The 19,450-nt window shown below is 48.0% G+C and overlaps 1 protein-coding gene across 1 annotated transcript; it reads right to left on the bottom strand.

Annotated features, from left to right (window-relative positions):
- Nucleotides 1–3,878: 3,878 nt before the first annotated feature.
- On the bottom strand, nt 3,879–10,805 carry col8a2 (collagen, type VIII, alpha 2; the record flags this gene model as incomplete). The annotated part of the gene is made up of 2 exons (XM_084454910.1): nt 3,879–5,782; nt 10,649–10,805. The coding sequence occupies 2 exons, from the start codon at nt 10,803–10,805 to the stop codon at nt 3,879–3,881; spliced, it is 2,061 nt and encodes a 686-aa protein (XP_084311036.1).
- Nucleotides 10,806–19,450: the final 8,645 nt, after the last annotated feature.

The raw sequence follows: 19,450 nt of genomic DNA, 5'->3' as shown, positions 1-19,450 counted from the left end.
GACAAAAAAATCCTATAGGTTGATACATTGTACATTACACAATAAGAAAATGAAGTCCACAAACAATACTTCACAAACAATGCTAGAATGCTAACTACATGTTCTAAATGCTCTTAACTCATCAATGCTGTTGAATACCATTTATAAGTTCTAGGCTTCGGTGGTCAGTTTTGGCATTCCTGTTAAATTATCACAAATGTATAAATACATCTCCATAACTTTCATGTGCAAATGGGAATGGCCGTTTGTATTTATCGCACCTATAACAAACAAATATCCCTTAAAAAACCGAAGCAAGGCTTAAAGTTTTTTTTGTGTTTTTTTTTTTCATTCTTTCTTTTTTCATCAATGAATAGAAAACAAGTCAAAGCAGTTTGTGATCAGGACAGTACATTGGATCTTATTGACACTTGTTAAAAATGATTAGCACACATGGCAAACATGGAAACCAAGTGACATTGTCTATAATGGAGACAGAGCACGGAGATTAATAGCCACACGTAGTTCCAAGTTCTCTGCTCCAAATTTCTAAAAGAAAAAAGACAATAAAAAGGCAACATACACACACAAGAACAAGCCTTGAATTGTCTAGTAGACTCACACAACAATAATGATAGGAAATCTTTGCCTCAGGTATGTTTTTGTTATGAGAGTCAGCGAGGGGCAGAGGCCAGTGAGAGTGCATCGTCTGCATTACAAACAGGGGAAATACTTGAGACTTGGGGCCTTACTATTCAATTCAGTTCCATGACAGGTTTTCTAGGTTAGGTCTGAACATACATGAGAGGGCATGCTTGGTGCTGTAAATACAGTATGCTATTACATTGCAATGAAATCATTGTTTCATGATTGATTTTTTGCAGAGTTATTGTTTTCCACTTATCTTGGAAGCCTGGATACCATGTTTGGTTGCGTAAAACTGGTTTATGTTAGAAATAAAGGCTCTAAAATGAAAATCGTTAAGTAAAGTGTTTGATGCTACACTATGTATTGATGTAGATTATACATTGACACAAATCCATCATAAGAGCAAGGTAGTCCTAAGGGTTATACCATTGGTTTGGCAGTATTGAATTATCATGGACATAATACCATCTGATAGTGTTTCTGGAGAATCCATCTTCTTCAGTGCATCAACTTTTAAAAAATGGCTGCACCTAAAGAGTAAATGTACACATCAACTGCCCACACCAAGAACAATTAAATATTTCGTCACAGCCTTATCTACCATAGTCCTCATCTTTTCCGGCGTTACCCACCTTACGTTTACGGTGTTTGATAGTATACTTTCCTATGGTGCTCTCTTATTTGTTATCGACAACACCACAAAGTTGTCGCAAAAGACTCCCTCCACCCCATGCTAGACCTAACCTGTCCAATGTTTTTCCAACCATGTTACTTCCTTTGACAAAAGATGTTCACCTCTTGCCTCTCTAGTCCTCTCCTATTTCCTAACTCAATTCCCCACTTTGGAAAGGCATTTAGGTTGATACACTAATTGTAAAGCTAAGGGCCATTTATGGTTTACCATCCACCCGACACGTTCTGTTGAAAGGACAACCTATGTTTATTCAAGTCATGACTGTTGTGGAACATTGACTACCATAACCTGTCTCTAGACAATTCGGAAACGGAGCATTGTCTCCAAAATGTCTCATTCGTGGAGCTGACGTGAGCCGCATGGCGCATATACTGCATGTGGAGGGCAGCAGGCACTTGTCCACAAAAGATGCGATACACACTCATACACACATAGACGCAAAAACAAGGATAAAGACAGACAAATCAGACAGAAAGAAAAACACACACACACACACTCATACACACACACACACACAGGCTGGGTTTATCTGAAGTCAATGCCTTATCCCACAGTTATGGGAGAACACACAAATCTCTCACTTCTCTGTCCCAACACTTCGTCCAGAAATCTGACAGATGCATGTTAAATGTTACGCAACATGTGTTTCACAACCACCGGGCCCCAGTCTGTCAGTCCTTGTACTCATTCATAGGCTATGGATATCTTTGCTCATTTTGGAGAGTTAACATGCTTGGATATGATTAAGGGGACCTGTCTTTGCAACCAGGGGTGTTCCATCAAGCTCAGTAATGAGTCAGCCATTCCTGTTGCAGCAGCGTTGCTTAAGAAGTCAGGAAGTAGAGCAAATGAATAGCCCTTGAGCCCACTTTGGGGCCTACAAACGGTTAAGCTGGGCTCACGTAAAATAGCTAATACCGTTTTAGGCAGTTTTAGAATGTTTGTAGTTTTAGAATGTCTCTGTTCTAAAACTGGAATCCTGAAGAATCATCACAGGCAGTGAAAAACACATTTTAAAACTCCTCAAAACTGTTTTGGCTGTTGTATGTGAACCCAGCTTTATAGTTGCCCAGTAACACTACAGTGAGGTGTGCACAAACACCAAATATAGAAACGGCGTGTATTACAATGGAGGATACTGTTTGAATTTCACAACAAATGTATATATCAGCAAACACATAAAGCAGTGATGTCATATCTCTGTAATGCGTGTTACAGAGAACCCATGCGTGTGACGTGGTGGAAGCTGCCAGGCATGTGGAAAATGGGATTAAGAACTGGTTCAATACAGGGAAACGGGACTTCGATCCACATACGTTTGGTCCATGCTTTCTGTCCGTAGCCTACAGCATCTATATTCATTCATCTAGTCATTTATATAGCTACTGGCTGGCTTCACTTTTCCATTAATGCATCTGTTTATAGTCTCTATACATACAGCAATCTGCTCATTGTATGTCATTCTCTTTTCATAATATATTTGCAATGCATAATGATTTTCAAGGTAGCATACTTTAGAGTTAGAAAGTGAGTCTATTCTGTTAGCTCTAATACTGCTTAGAGAATGTGCTTGTAGGTTGTCTTCATATGTTTTATGGACCTTACATATTGTATGTTGGACACAGCAAACAAGTTCTTATCTGTCAAGTTAAATATATATCAATGAATAGAAATGGTCAACTTCCAGTATCAGCAAATATACTTCTAACATAGGACTCATAGAACCTACAGATTAGCACCCTACAGATGTCTGTGTCACCTGTTAAAACATCCAACAGATAATTGAACAATAGACAAGGAGGTCATTGCCATAAATTGGATCACTGTGCTTTAAAACTATGGTTTCATCACAACAGTGGACTGTAAAGTATTGGCCATTGTCAATGAAGACTTTGTCATCGAGAAAACACTTAGGCCTATGTGTGCTTAAATGTTTCTACTTTGATTAGGATTAATTTTGGACGCACACTTGGGAATGAATGTACAGTATGTATGTTTTGTGCAGGGAGTGACTGAAGCCAGGGGTAACTGATCACAGTCCCAGGGTCCAGCGATGCTGTCCGAGTTGGTGTCCGAGTGTATGGGTAGGATGTGCAGTCACACGGGTAGGTCTAATAACTGTTACTTACACATTGCAAAGTAAGCCACTTAATAGTCTGAATCCGATAAACAACATCAACAATATCGACGACATGGGACAAAATAATAATAATAAAATTTTAACATTAATAATAATTATAATTATATAAGCTAAAAAAAACAAACATAAAAACACAAACCAAATCAGACATTTGAAAGAAAGAGATAAAACACAGAACACAGCATGAAGTATCCTTCTCCTGTTCTTTTACTCTTTCCTTCTTTCGTTCACAAAGTCTTTTCTGTTGTTGTTGTTGTTGTTGTTGTTGTTGTTGGGTGACGGTGGTCCTAACATTACCAGGGTTACTCTGCTTGGGTGCTGTGCGGGGGGGTATGGGTGGGGTGAGGGGATGTGGGGGGGTCGGAGCGCGAGAGGAGAAAGGGGCGCTCTGGCGAACGGGTGGGTGTCACCGTGGCGTTATGTCGGGCACAGCAGGAACCCTGAGAAGGACGAATGGATGTACTCCGTGGAGTAGAGCCCGTTGGCCTGGTCTGAGGGCATCTGGACCCACACCTGGTCGCTCTCCTTCAGCTCGAGCACGGCGCTACCGGACGCCTGGTCCATGTAGCCCTTCTTGTACTCATCGTAGGTGTAGGTGGCGGGCACATTGTTCTTGTACAGCGCCACCCACAGGCTCGTTCCCTTTACGTGCACGTGGTAGGCAAAGTAGTAGACGCCGGACAGCGGGCTGGTGAAGATGCCTGTGGTGGGATTGTAGGCGTTCTGCCCATTGTACAGGGTCCTGTCGAATTTGATCGGCATGCCGGAGGGAGGGAAGGGCGTGGTGAGGATGGCGGTGAAGGCGGGCGCCAGCGTGGCGGTGAGGCCACCTTGGCCGAACTGCGGCTTGTTGACGCCGTCCGGAACCTTGTCCCCGCCCAGCTCTGAATCCGTCAGCCCCGCCACGCTGGTCTGACCGTTCCCCGAGGGGCCCGGTGGCCCCGGAGGGCCGGGGGGGCCCGCGTTTCCGTTCAACCCGGCGTTGCCTGGCTTCCCAGGGGGACCATGGGGGCCGGTAGACCCCTTCTCTCCCACCTTGCCCACGCCCGGAACGCCTGGCATCCCGGGTTCGCCCTTCAGACCCGGGATACCCTGGGGCCCCATCGGCCCCGAAGGCCCTTGAAGACCCGGGATCCCTGACTGGCCCCTGGGCCCTGGAGAGCCAACGAAGCCAGTCTCCCCTTTAGTCCCAGGGGCGCCTGTCAGACCAGGGTTCCCGGGAAGGCCTATATGTCCCGCCTCACCTTTTGGCCCTGGTTTTCCCAGAGCCCCGTTAGGCCCAGGCAGGCCTTTCTCTCCAGGGATTCCAGGTTTTCCAGACAGGCCGCTGGGGCCCTGGTCCCCTCTGAGCCCTGGAAGGCCTGGAGGCCCCTGGGGGCCCAGCTCTCCCTTCAGGCCAGGCATGCCATATTTTCCTGGGAGCCCCATAGGGCCCTGTATTCCTGGGAGTCCTGGCTGTCCATCTGGGCCCACATCACCTGGTTGGCCCTCCATCCCTGGCTCCCCCTTGTCCCCAGGAAGTCCTGGTAACCCTGCGGGGCCCTTGTCTCCCTTCTGCCCCGACAGACCAGGCTTACCATAACCAGGGGTCCCAGGAAACCCTTGAGCGCCCCTCAGCCCAGGCTCACCTTTTGGCCCAATTGGACCCGGTCCTCCGGGCAATCCATCCAGACCAGGCTTCCCCAATCCTGTTGGCCCTGGCTGTCCCTGTAGGCCTGGAGCGCCGGCCTCTCCTGGTTCTCCTGGTTCCCCCGGGAGTCCCTGGTCTCCTTTGGGCCCGGTCGGGCCCGGCATCCCACTGAGTCCCGGTTTACCCAGGCCTGGGTTGCCAGGCGGTCCCGGAAGGCCCCTGAGCCCATTGGGGCCCCTCGGCCCAATCAGGCCCGGCTTCCCGTTGCCGTTCTCCCCTTTCAGCCCGCGTTCACCGGGGTTCCCCACCTCGCCCTTATGCCCTGGCTCTCCGCGGACCCCGGGGGGTCCCTTGACGCCAGGGAGCCCAGGTTTGCCGTTCAAAGACAGGCCGGCGGGGCCGGGGAGACCGGGCTGACCCGGGAGACCTCTGGGACCCGGCTCGCCACGGAGGCCCACCTCGCCGTTATTCCCAGGTATCCCCTTCAGACCCGCCTTCCCAGGAAGACCCGGAAGTCCGGGCTTCCCTATGCCAGGAAAGCCGGGAGGCCCCTGAGGGCCAGGCTGTCCGTTCAGGCCGGGTTTACCCAGGCCTGGTTTTCCTGGGAGTCCCGAGGGCCCAGGCGGGCCCCGGGGTCCGGGTTTTCCTTGCGGGCCGGGCTCCCCCTTCACCTCCATCATAGGTGGCATATCTGTAAGAGAGAAAGGAATACTCTCGTCACCTGTTGGCTTCATATTTCGTGGGCTCTTGGAAGATTAACCTAAATCTTGGGGTAACTGGTGAACTCGTCAACACTGTAAATGAGGGAAACCTCAGTGCTTTACAAGTATAAATAAAGTTTGAAATGAAAGTTGAAATACACAAACAAAACTATATCTGGAATTTGTGTGACAGATGAATAGAGAGTTAGATACTCCAGAACTGAACTTGTAGTCATGAATCCTCTTCCTCATATCTCACCTCAGCATGCATAGCTAAATCACTGCAAATCCTCAACAGCTCAGCGCAAGACAACAGAGGAGGAGAAGAGGGACAGCAGATGAATGCCTCGGAACAAAGCTCGACCTCTGAGGAATGCCAGTAGGGATAGCAGCTTGACGTCCGCCGTGTTAGTCTGCTCTCTGTCCCTAGCAACACTGGACATATTCCTTGTATATTTTCCTATTTGTGTTGCAACCTTTCATAGCAAGTGTGCAGAACCCATATTGTGAGGTATTCATCTAATATTCATCTTTATTCATCTTTATAGACCCGGTAAAGTTTCCTTTTTTGGTGAACATCTCTCCCCATGGTGCCGCTGTTTGATTCAGTCCTTGGTCAGACTTTTCTGGGGCCCGATTGTGGGAACCGATGTGGGACAGGCATAAGCCATACTTCTCAAGATCAAACATGCTTCCTGAACATCAAGGCCTCAAAGGAATAGGGAGTCAAAATAAAAAAATAAAAGTAATTTATAAGTCTCTTTGTAATTCTCATAATTTGTCAAGAGAATATTGAACCTGCTGATCTGGCAAAGTTTAGGTATCTGTTTAGCAGAGACAGACTTTACGTGACACTGACTAACTGACAGTGACAGTTATATAAACAAAGTTGTATTCTTAATGAATCCCATGCAATCTGAAGATATCCCCCTGCTGTGGATCACAGTACATGAATAAACATGAATAAACAGAAGTCTGTGGATATTTCAGTCTGTCTCTGCAAACAACTCATTTGTCATTTTCCCAGGCTGGAGAGTTATCATGTAGCCGGGTGGAGAAGCTGTTCGTCAGCCACACAAGCAAGCAAATAATCTGGATGTGCGACTGACTGGATAATCTAGTTCTCACGTTGACACATGCTCATCATTAACCCAGATGGGAGAGGGAGAGAATGAGAGAGAGAGACAGAGAGATAGTATAATGTATGAGAGAGAGAGAGAGATAGCATGACAGCATCAGAGAGAGATAGTATAACAGTATGAGAGAGAGAGCTTGAGAGAAAAAGACAAAGAGAGGGAAAGTACAGTATGAGAGAGAGAGAGAGAGAGAGAGAGAGAGAGAGAGAGGAGGCCACACTTTAAATGTCAACTTGTGACTCTAATCTATCTGCTAAACATCTATATCTTCTAAACATTTCTCTGCTACATGTCTATCTGCTAAATATTTGATCTGCTCAACAACTATCTGCTAAACATCAATCTGTTGAGCATATATCTGCTAAAAATAGCATCTGCTCAACAACTATCTGCTAAACATCTATCTGTTGAGCGTCTATCTGCTAAAAATATAATCTGCTCAACAACTATCTGCTAAACATCTATCTGTTAAACGTCTATCTGCTAAATATATAATCTGCTCAACAACTATCTGCTAAACATCTATCTGTTAAACATATATCTGCTAAATATATAATCTGCTCAACAACTATCTGCTAAACATCTATCTGCTATACGTCTATCTGCTAAACATCTACAATGTATCTGCTACACATAGATCTGCCAAACATTTACCTGCTATACATCTATCTGCCAAACTCACTCTGTCCTCCCTGCTGGTTCCCTGTCACTCCATGCTAACTCAGTGGTCTATCTGATGCCTACAGATGAGTGGATGTGAGGCCCCAGGCACAGGTCAATAGAACACACCTCCCCTCCCCAGAACATGGGAAATTATGGATCACATGGCTCATGTAGTGCATCTCTCTCAATCAATCGCACTCCTTCTATTCAGTGTCACGTGCGTCTGCTGGGAAATTAGCCATGAAGTAATGGAGGTTGTGTTCGGTGGCCTGGTAGCCTACAAATGTGGAATAAGCCTATAACAAAGAAGGTCATTGGGTCATGACCTGCAACCTTTGGCAGGGATAGGGTGATCCACACCAGTTCACAATTAGTTCAAAATGTGAACAATATTTGGTTGAACTTATTGCACACTCTTAATTAACCATGAAAAAACAGCAACGCATTGCTTGGTTGTGCAATCATACATACATATACAAACCTACAATTGTCTTGTAACCTGTATGCAGTTTTGTACTACGCCACTAGGTAGTGGTAGAGACACATGACTTAGGCATGGCTAGAATAGTCCCAGAGAGACAAATGTGATTTTCTCTGAACCCAGTGCTGCCTGTTCTGCCATCTGTTGAACCCTTATCACCGGTACCCTCTACATCAAGATACTGCAAGTGACACACCTGATCCGCATGACAAACTTCAGAGGGCTTATCTCCAGGAATACATGCTTTATGTGGGCTATTCTGAACTCTCTTTGAAATGAACTGCAGGAATGTGCTTTTGTCAAACATTGTTTCACGGTAACTTGTTGAATATGAGGTTGTGAAGGGGGGAAAGTGGTTTTGAAGTAGGGGGCCCACTGTCTGAATGACAGTCATTCTTCAAAATGGCTTGTGAAACCAGTGCAATTTTCCCAACTAAGCACCTATTCTACCGACCTTCAGAACCTACCAACCAACCTACCTACAGTACGTATACCTACCTAGTATAGCCAGGCCAGTTTGGTTCAGGGATATATGAAACCATGGGACTTTGTTTACGTACACTTTGTGTAAAGCAAAAATGAATACTCATGCCTACTTACTGTACACTCATAATCACCCATAATCACCTACTCTCACTCTCTCTCTCTCTCTCTCTCTCTCTCACACACACACACACACACACACATATGCACACACAATGCCCCTCACAAACTAACACATACTGTATACACACACACACACACACACACACACACACGGAATGCTCATACAGTACACATGCATTCACAAGATATTCTGTCTTCCACTCCCCCCCTCCCTCTCTCGCTCTCTATTTCTCTCTCTCTCCCTCCCTCTCTCCCTATTTCCCTCTCTCACACACATACACAAACACAGAGCCTGGGCGTCCAAGTCCAACATGAAAAACACGGGTAACAGCATCCAGATGGTGGGAGCTGGGAGGAACCACTGGGCCGGCCCAGCTCAGCAAACAGTGGGCAATCAGGCTTCCATCAGGGCCCAGTGAAGCCCTGCCAAGGCCTGCTAGCGAGCTAGATAGACCCACAGACACAGCCGGGAGACACAGTCTCTCTCCGCAGGCAGCCACTTCACTGGCCGCCCTCCTCGGACAAATACACCACAAATATATCTGTCTGTCTGTCCAGTACCCACCCAAGAGCCTCTTTCAGAGCAACATGCAACTGGGAAGCTGTTGGCCGAACAACAGGGCCCACAGCGTGTGTGTGTGTGTGTGCGTGCATGTGTGCGTGCGTGTTATTGGACCCATGTGCCCATGCCAGAGCTAGGCCAGGCAGGAGTGTTCTTGGCCTGCTGTCGGAGTGTGTGACAACTAGGCCCGAGTTTGACCAGGCAGAGTATTGCGACAACTGGACCTGTTGACTTTAATTACCTCCAGGAAGGAATGATCCCTTTATCGGATGACGTCTGATAAGAAATGATCAGCTAGGACGTGGTGTAGTGGTAAGTGAAGAAGTGGCCAAGTGGGTATATACTACAACAGCAATTATTCTGAAATTGTTCCGTTTACAACAGTGGTTAATAAGAAGAGGGTAGGCTATACTGGGTAGGTAGCCTAGGCTATACATCGTATAGCACCGTATACCCTCGACTACACTACTGGATATAGGCCTATCCCAAATCGAACACAGATCAACACAGCTGTGATCGTTGTCCAGGCACAGTTAGTCCCTTACCGACCAGGCCAAGCAGCAGGCTGTCAGGTGGGGAGAGAACTTACAATTTGTTAGACATCGGGGGAAGAGGACCATTGTTTTGCTTACATTCCTCCATTCAGAGTTAACGTCCTACACGTGCGAACCATTTTAATCAAAGCCTCGAACGTCTACCATCCTAGCGAACAATGAAGGATGTCATATGTAAACGTTCACGCTCTTACTTTGCGCCATTTTTCAAAGTCACAGTTTTTCCCCCCGTCGGAAGCAAGATCGCCTGCTTTTCACCAGGGACCGAGGAAGGAAGCTATTATCAGCTCGTCCCTGTTACAACTCATCCAATTCGACAAACACATTACATTTCCCTCTTCTCCAGCTCTCCGAGCCTTTTTCTATGCCCCCCCCCCCCCCCGCCTCCCATCCCCAACCCTCATCCTCCTCTCTTTTCTTTCTCTCCCACCTCTCCCTTTTTCTTGCCGCCGTACTCCCTGACCCACTTTCCCTGCTGCTGTTGCCAGCGTGCCATATTCCCAGCCCCAGTATGCGACCCTGAGCCCACGTAAGCTACCGCGCCGCACACGGGAGCTGGCAGGCACATCCCGGCGACATTCATATGCATTCAAATCTGCTGTGAATTTCAGAGGTGGGAGCTGCAGCTATGTAAGGTTAAATCCAGGTTAATCTGAGAAAACCTTGCCGAGCCCTACATACTTGTAGGGGTGGTTCTTACGAAATGGAAGAAAGTTAGGTATGGGTAGGTAGGTAGGCCTACACATTTGCTCGCAGACACAGAGATCCACATTCACACACACATGAACGCACACACACACACATACACACACACACACACACAGACGCAAACATATCGACACACACACACTCACCCAAGTATTGTCCCTTGCCCTCTCGGAAGGGGGGTCCCACCGGTCCCTTCATCATGGGCTGCATGTACTTCATCTGGGGCATGGGGGGGTAGCCTCCCCCCAGAGCACGGCCCGCCAGCAGCAGCAGCACATAGGCGGGAGCCAACAGCATGGTCATCAGCCTCCCGGGCTCCAGGCTCAGCCACTATTCACTGGAGGGGAGGGGAGGGGGGAGAGAGAGAGAGGGAGAGAGAGGTTCAGGATAACCATTTTGTCATTATGTCCCACGATTGGAGGTCATTCTAGAATAGAGAAAAATATATTTCTTACAAACGGTAGTCGTTTCAGAGATGAAAAGGATATTTTAAACTCCTGCACAACTATTCAACCCATCCAGGTGTTATAACTTTAAGTGTGCGTGTGTGTGTGTGTGTGTGTGTGTGTGTGTGTGTGTGTGTGTGTGTGTGTGTGTGTGTGTGTGTGTGTGTGTGTGTGTGTGTGTGTGTGTGTGTGTTATTGGACCCAGGTGTCCATGCCAGAGCTAGACCAGACAGACGAGCTCCTGGTCCTGCCGGAGTGTGTGACAGCTAGGCCTGAGTTTGACCAGTCAGAGTATGTGACAGCTGGACCTGTTGACTTTAATTTCCTACAGGAAGGAATGATCGCTTTATCCTCATTTTACCGCCACATAATATTTGCACAACCCTGGTCAGGTGCAAGGGGGACACTACTGGAAGATGGTTGTGTGTAAGTATGTGTGCGTGTGCGTGAGTGCGTGCGTGTGTGTGTGTGAGAGAGAGAAAGAGAAACACATGCAGTGATGAGCAAAGAACAAAGGCATTTCCTAAAGTACAGTTGAAATTCAAAATTCCAATCATGATGTTGCCTCTGCTGATTCACCAGTCCAGACCAGTCCAGACCAGTCCAGACCAGTCCAGACCAGTCCAGACCAGTCCAGACCAGTCCGAAGGACCACAAGCTCTAGATTGTCCATGGACCATGCTCCAGTAGCTTAGGACTGCATAGCAACAATAACCAATCCAAACCCTCATCTTTAGTTATGATGACGAAGCAATGTCAATGTTATGAGTTATCTTGCTTAGCAATAGATGTATTTTGTGATGAAGCCATGCCATCCACATCAGTCCGCTAACAGACCACCTCCGGCCAGGAGCCAGGAGGAAGAGGCTGCTGCACTGTCACGTTTACCCACACAGCACAACTCCTCTCTGGGCACTCGAACCGCCAGTTCCCCCTGAGTCCCTCGGCCTCCGCTGGCTCTCCACCATCTCTCTCTGTCAGCTATAACGCCATCCTCATTTCAAGTCGAAGCCTTTAATTGGACACCCGTTTCCTTCATCCGCCTGGCACGTCACGGCTGTTTTCTAGCCTTTCACTAATCCCTTTCTTTTCCCTGTTCCCTGTTTCACGCCTGGATCGCAGTCATCTCCCCACGTCAGTCCACTCTTGAAGGCAAGATGATGACCTCACTGTGGTTCTCGCGCCGGGCCCGTTTGCGGGTTCTGGCGGCAGAAAGGGTCGAGCTGGGAGTTCGATGATTGGTCCTGAGGAGTAGGTTTTTTATGGATATTATTTCTGGAGGACAAGGTCTGCCTTGTGGCCTAGCCAGGATAGTGAGACCCAAGACCTTCCAAGCCCCTCATCCAGCTTGTCTAGTTAACTCCTGGCTACTTAACGATTTTGCTCTTATTAGCGTGCACAGTTTAAGTTTGGCCCTCGCCATATTTCTGCCAGCACAAGTCTGAACAACTGTGAGGCCAATTGATTGATTAAAAACAAGTTTGTTATTGAAGAGATTTTCCATCGAAAGCCTTCCAATGGTTTTTTGAGCACCAGCTGTTGCTTTTTGGGGTTATGATTCTCGTTGGTGGATTGCATTGCAGAATCTTGAATATGAGAGTTTGGGTTCCATTTATTGGGTTCTAGGCTACATGAAAGGTTCTAAGGGTTCTAAGCAGGTCGTGGTGTTAAGAAGCCTGATCCGCAGTGCGGGGCACACTGCCACATAGCCCCATCTAGCTAGCTCTGCGTTAGCTCCCTGGATGTATTAAAGTCGCACCGAAAGGGAAGTTGGAGAATATCTTGCTTCTGTACTTTGACGTATTTCAGCCTGAAACAGGCTGCAAGGGCGGGACATTTAGATGAATTTCATTGGAACGTTATCGAGCGGACGGGATATTCAACACTTGAGGCTGCAGAGTAGTTGACGTTTTGATTGACAGGGTGGATGTCGTGAGATTATTGGCCTAAAATCTAAGGTAGCCTACCTGGTGTCGTAATTGCACGTGACCTACCGTGCAATTTTGGCATACATCGTTGAATAGGTCAACACTATGACCAATTATGTGAACCAAAATGGGACAGAATGCTTTTTTTCATTTCTGTGCGACTTTAAAAGAACTGGTTGAGGCATTTAAAGATAGCCATCCATTCATTCCAATGAGCGTTGCTCACCCAGCGCATATACCGAAAACTGTTTCCACGCCTCCTACTTCCGTTGGACTTCTGCGGCCCACAGCACAAGCGCAGTAATGTTTTCACAATGCCATCTTACCCGAAACCTGGCCGCGCCTAGCCATTTTCTCCAGACATACACGGGGTGAGAAACAGCTGTAAAACCTCAGTTCTTGGTGGCTTCTAAAGAAAAATGGACCCAATGGTTTAAAACTTGATCATTCAAAGTGTCGTTTTTGATTTTGAGTAATATCCAGAAAAGTTCCTTTCCCCAGCCTTTTCATTCTCCATGCATGTCTATGGGGAAATAATGTTTTTGGGCCGTGCATGGCGCACGTGACTTGCAATACTGAACTTGGCCACTATGCCAAAATTGCCTCAGCCCAGGGCTGAGTTTACCAGCCATAGACATTATAAAGAAAGAAAGAAAGTTCTTTATAATGTCTATGTTACCAGCAGCATCGTAGCGCTACGTTCATCGTAGCACTACGATGAACGCCGTAGCTTACGATAAACGTAGCGCTACGATGCCTCTGGGAAACTCAGCACAGAGTTATTCCTGGGGGGTTGGTTAGCTTTCTTTACTAACACAGCTCTGAGTCCAGTACTAACGGGACTAGACGGACTAAGGGAGAGTTACTGTAGCTGTGTTAGTAAACAGAGCTAGCGCTGGGCTAGCTAGTACTAACTGGACTAGACGGACTAAGGGAGAGCTACTGTAGCTGTGTTAGTAAACAGAGCTAGCGCTGGGCTAGCTAGTACTAACTGGACTAGACGGACTAAGGGAGAGCTACTGTAGCTGTGTTAGTAAACAGAGCTAGCGCTGGGCTAGCTAGTACTAACTGGACTAGACGGACTAAGGGAGAGCTACTGTAGTTGTGTTAGTAAACAGAGCTAGCGCTGGGCTAGCTAGTACTAACTGGACTAGACGGACTAAGGGAGAGCTACTGTAGCTGTGTTAGTAAACAGAGCTAGCGCTGGGCTAGCTAGTACTAACTGGACTAGACGGACTAAGGGAGAGCTACTGTAGCTGTGTTAGTAAACAGAGCTAGCGCAGGGCTAGCTAGCGCAGTGGGGTGTGGCACTTTTTCATACATCATGGATCAGGGCTCTAAGTACTTCAAAAGGTGTTCACTCAGCCACCATCTGTGTTAAGTCTGGCTCTGCTTTGTAGCTCATCTCTTTCTCTCTCTCTCTCTCTCTCTCTCTCTCTCTCTGCGGTTGGTTTGTGCAAGTGAGCACATAGTTTGGCGGTTGAATTCTGATTTTACAGCCTTGTACGGCTGTGTTTCTCAGTCTTGAGCAAGCTTTTTGTAATTAGTCACGTCTGTGAATGTGTTATGTGTGTGTGCATGTGTGTGTGTGTGTGTGCGCACGCGTGTGCATGTGTGCGTGCATGTGTGTGTGTGTGAATGTCTGTGGAATCTGTGTCAGCACCCGACGAAAAATCCTCACTTCCTCTCTCTGCACATACTGTATGGAGCCGAAGACTAATCCAGGAAAAACATGATCACAGGAGAGAGAGAGAGAGAGAGACAGAGAGAGAGAGAAACAGAGAGAGAAACAAAGAGAGAGAAGGAGAGACAGAGAGAGAAAGAGAGAGAGTGAGTGAAACAGAGAGAGAGAGAAACAGAGTGGGAGAGAGAAACAGATTAAGAGAGAGAAAGCGAGAGAGAGAGAGAGAGAAAGAAAGAAAGAAAGAAAGAAAGAAAGAAAGAAAGAAAGAAAGAAAGAAAGAAAGAAAGAAAGAAAGAAAGAAAGAAAAAGAGAGAGAACAGCCACGGTAGTCCAGTGTTTGGTCGTTGGCTGGCTGGCTGGCTGGCTGTTTGGCTAGTCGGTCAGAGGGTGGTGTGTGGTTTTGTGGTGGGGGTAATTTAGACATGTTATAGAGTACCCAGCGTCCTACAGGCGTCTGTACAGTCAGAGGGATCAGAGGCTGACACACACACACACACACACACACACATACACACACACACACACACACACACACACACACACACCAGGATCAGACACAGATGGGTCTCTACAGCTTAAACACAATCTCTTTATCAAATGTTTTTCTTTAAAAGTTCTGCAGACGCAGTTAAAAAGTTTCATGCAATCCTGTCTGGCTGACCACTCCAGTCTACTGTTTTTCGACTGTGACGCGCACACACCCTCACACGCACACACCCACACGCACACACCCTCACGCACACACACACTCACGCACACGCACGCACGCACACAGGCACACACACACGCGCACACACACACGCACAGGAGGAACACGCTGCAGACATACTGCACAAAATAATGGATGAAATTAATACAAATCCAATACTTGATGATCTTATTCACACAACCACACATTGTAGCCTACCCTCTCACAAACACACAATGAATGACTTCTAACTGCCTCTGAGCAGTGTCCAAAGCTGGTCTGAAAAAGCCCACTCTGGCATTCGAGGGTGACATTTTATATAAAACAGATTGAAGAGAAAAAGAGTATCACACACTAGCCATTACGGTAACAGCTCCGAAAATTCAAAACAGAACAGAAAATTGTTTTTAGAAAGCAAAGGAAATTAGGGAGACTTCTGCCCAAGTCCAGGAGACACCGCAAACTCCTCTGAATTCTCAAATGAAGAGCTATAGAATTCCCACCTCGAAACAGCTGTTAAATGTAGAACACAATGTCACATTGACCTCGAACATACACACACACGCGCGCGCCCCTCCCTCCACCCCGCCCCCACCCCCCCCGCCCCTCAACACACAACACGCCACTAATCAACCTCACAGCCTCAGAGAGACAGGATCTTTAACGAAACATACAGCCCGTGCAGGGACACAGACGAGACGCGTTCGGTCACGGTCGACGCCTCCGGGTTTCGGCACGTGGGAGCAGAAACGCCGGAGCGGCTAGCCTAAGACGACCTCGGGCGGCCGAGGCTGGCTCTGTGTCCTCCCGGGCCCGACAGTCGGGGAGGCTACAGGCGCCGGCGTGGACGAGACGCAGACGCCGCCGGTCCCGTCGCTGCCAGTTAGACACTTCCCCAAGTACTCGGCCTAAACCGCCGAGGAAATAAGCGGGGTGGTGACGTGACAGAAAGGTACCCCCCCCCCCCCCCCTACCATTAGCACAATTAGCCGCCGTCATCTCTGTCTCTGTACTGCCCCTGTGTTGACCCCTGACCTTGCTGTTGACCCCGCCCCCTCCCTCGTCTGTCCTTCTCATGTGTAAGCAGCCCTTCTAGGCGTTTCTGGAGCCGTTCCCCATGGTGGCCGATGGCTAGGATCTACAATCTAGCGTTTTTCCCCTAGTCTCTGTGTTTCAGACATCCTAGACTTGTCATAGGATACTGCAACCTACCGACTAGCGATGTCCATAATGGGAGACGGTGGCATTATATTGTTATCTCTTGTTTGGAAACACTCTTCTACCAAATGTCGCACCACAATCCCATTACATAGCAGGAGTTAACAGACAAACCACAGCCGCAACCACACGGCGTAGCTGGTGAACGAGAAGAACAGCACCTAAACCGCAACCACATCTTGCTGTGTGGCGATCCAGCACTGGCAAACCTCAACCACAGCCAAATACACAGAGCTGGTCAGCGCATGGCCATGTTCTAACCACTAACACAACACTCTGAAATACCTCAGAGACACTCGGTAGCCGGGTTCCATTCAACCTTTTGAACACAGCCCACTCTGGGCACCCAGCGCCTGAGCTGACCGTTAATCACAGAGCCTACAGTGCCCTCGCTGAACTCCGTTACCCACAACCACCCAGCTTTGATCGACAGCTCCACAGCTGGAGGAATAACATTGCATGATAGAGTCTAATGGAGAGGAGTTATGTTATTTTTGCCAAGTCTGGATAGACAAGGCACATACGATTATTATATAGACAGGCACACCTTTGTACAAACATTATACAGAACATGGCACACCTACAAAACAGCATACAGACACATAGACCCTACAAACACCTGTTTTTCCAGACAAGGTTCCACTGACCTTTTGTAAGTGTGTATGCAGTTGTATAATGAAGGTGCCTATGTCTGCTAATAGAGAGAGGGGGGGCAGCGAGAGAGAGGGAGAGAGTGTGTGTGTGCGTGTGTGTGTGGATCCTAAAGAGCTGGTGAGTGACTTAAGGCGCACAGTGCTTATTGAGTCTGAGGGTGTCTGTGTGTGAGTGTGGGTGTGTAGGTGTGTGTGTGTGTGTGTGTGTGTGTGTGTGTGTGTGTGTGTGTGTGTGTGTGTGAGAGAGAGAGAGAGAGGCAGAGGAAATTGAGCGTGCGGGTTCTGTTTGGAGAACACACCTTTTCAAAATGAGGTCATCCCTCTCTCGGCCACTCTGGTGGTCACGCCCCACCGGAGGTCACAACCGGAGGTCACGCCCCACCGGAGGTCACGCCCCACCGGAGTCAGACTGCCACATGTTGCTCAGGTTGCGGTCACACTTTGTGGTCACTTTGAACGAGCCCCGTATTACTCACACTTAGCCTACTGTTAATGTAAATAATCACTCACTGAAGACTGCATCCCCCGAGGAAAACAGTATGGCCATTCATTTATGTGTGTGTGTGTGTGTGTGTGTGTGTGTGTGTGTGTTTGTGTGTGTGTGTGTGCGTGCATGCGTGTAACTAATGCATGATGTATGACATACTTGCAGTTGTCACATTAGCTGGCGTTGAGTAGAAAGTCTAATGAAGGGTTTGTTAAATTGCCTCTCTCTCTCTCTCTCTCTCTCTCTCTCTGTCTCTCTCTCTCTCTCTGTCTGAGTGGTTTTCTCAGGGAAACGTTGGCTGTGCCGCGCGACCACAAAAGAGGTCCTATATTCCTCGCGGGCTCCACCCGCTGGTTCCACGTTTAACAGAATCATTAGGAATAAATTGTCCATTTAATGCTGTCAGGGATCAGCCGAGGCGCGGTGCTGTTTACACGCCTACTCTGACGCTGACTTACAAGCACACAGACGCACACACACACACACACACACACACCTACTCACACACACACACACACACACCTACTCACACACACACACACACCTACTCACACACACACACACACACACACATACTCACACACATACACACACACACACCTACTCACACACACACACACACACACACACACACACCTACTCACACACACACACACACACACACACACACATACTCACACACATACACACACACACACAAACACACACACACACCTACTCACACACACACAAACACCTACTCACACACACACACACACACACACACACACACACCTATTCACACACACACACACACACACACACACACACGCATGCACACACACACACCTACTCACACACGCACGCACAACTACACACAAGAAGAGAGGGATGAGAGATGGAGGGATGAAAGATGGATGAGAGATGGAGGGAGAGTTGGAGGGATGAGAGTTGAAAGGAGGGATGAGAAATGGAGGGAGGGAGAGATGGAGGGATGAGAGATGGAGAGAGGGCTCAGAGAGATGGGGTGAGAGATGGAGGGAGGGGTGTGTCTGTGTGACCCAAGACACTTAGACAGAGCTTGATAATGTGTGTGACCATGTTGATATGTGTGACCTTTGCCATCGAGTGCTCAAAGGCCAGAGAGAGAGAGAGAGAGAACGAGAGAGAGAAAGAGAGAGAGAGAGAGAGAAAGAGAGAGATTAGCTTCAGCTGAGGGAGAATGTTCCCTCCATCTCAACATGCCACAGTCATACAGACACCATCCATTTCTCTCTCTCTCTCTCTCTCTCTCTCTCTCTCTCTCTCTCTCTCTCTCTCTCTCTCTCTCTTTCTCTCCCTGACACATGTGTCTCCAATGTCTCAACAGCAGATACGTACTTTCCACTCAGGTCATTTATCAGTGAACTGTGACAGTGAACCGACCAGAACATTACCATTGATAGACAATAACAGTGAATATTGAACCAGAAAAGACCTCGGCCCGGGTTGCGCTAACAGAATTAGCTTTGAAACAGAAACTGCACCAAGCCATAGAAGGAGAGAAAAGAGGGAGAGAGAGGGATGGAGAGGGGAAAGGATTGTAGGATTCTGCTTTTCTATTCCACAGGAAAGAAGAGAAGGAACCGAACGACCCGTTCAGGAACTGATACCTGCAGAGCAGACGGTGTTTGAAGAACCCCACGGTTCCGCAAGGGAGGGAGGGAGGGAGGGAGGGATGTTGAGGGAGAGGGCTCGCTGTGAAGATGGTGAGGTGTAGGTGAGGGGGCGAGGAAGAGGGGTGAGTTGAGTGTGTGTGTGTGTGTGTGGGGGGGGGGGGGGGGTAGTGGGGGGAGAGGAGGGGAGAGTGGGTGAGAGGGATGTGA

This window comes from Borostomias antarcticus (genome assembly GCF_949987555.1).
Source record: "Borostomias antarcticus genome assembly, chromosome: 21".
Lineage (NCBI taxonomy): Eukaryota > Metazoa > Chordata > Actinopteri > Stomiiformes > Stomiidae > Borostomias > Borostomias antarcticus.
Note: the sequence above shows the minus strand (reverse complement) of the source record. Positions and strands in the feature narration are given on the sequence as shown.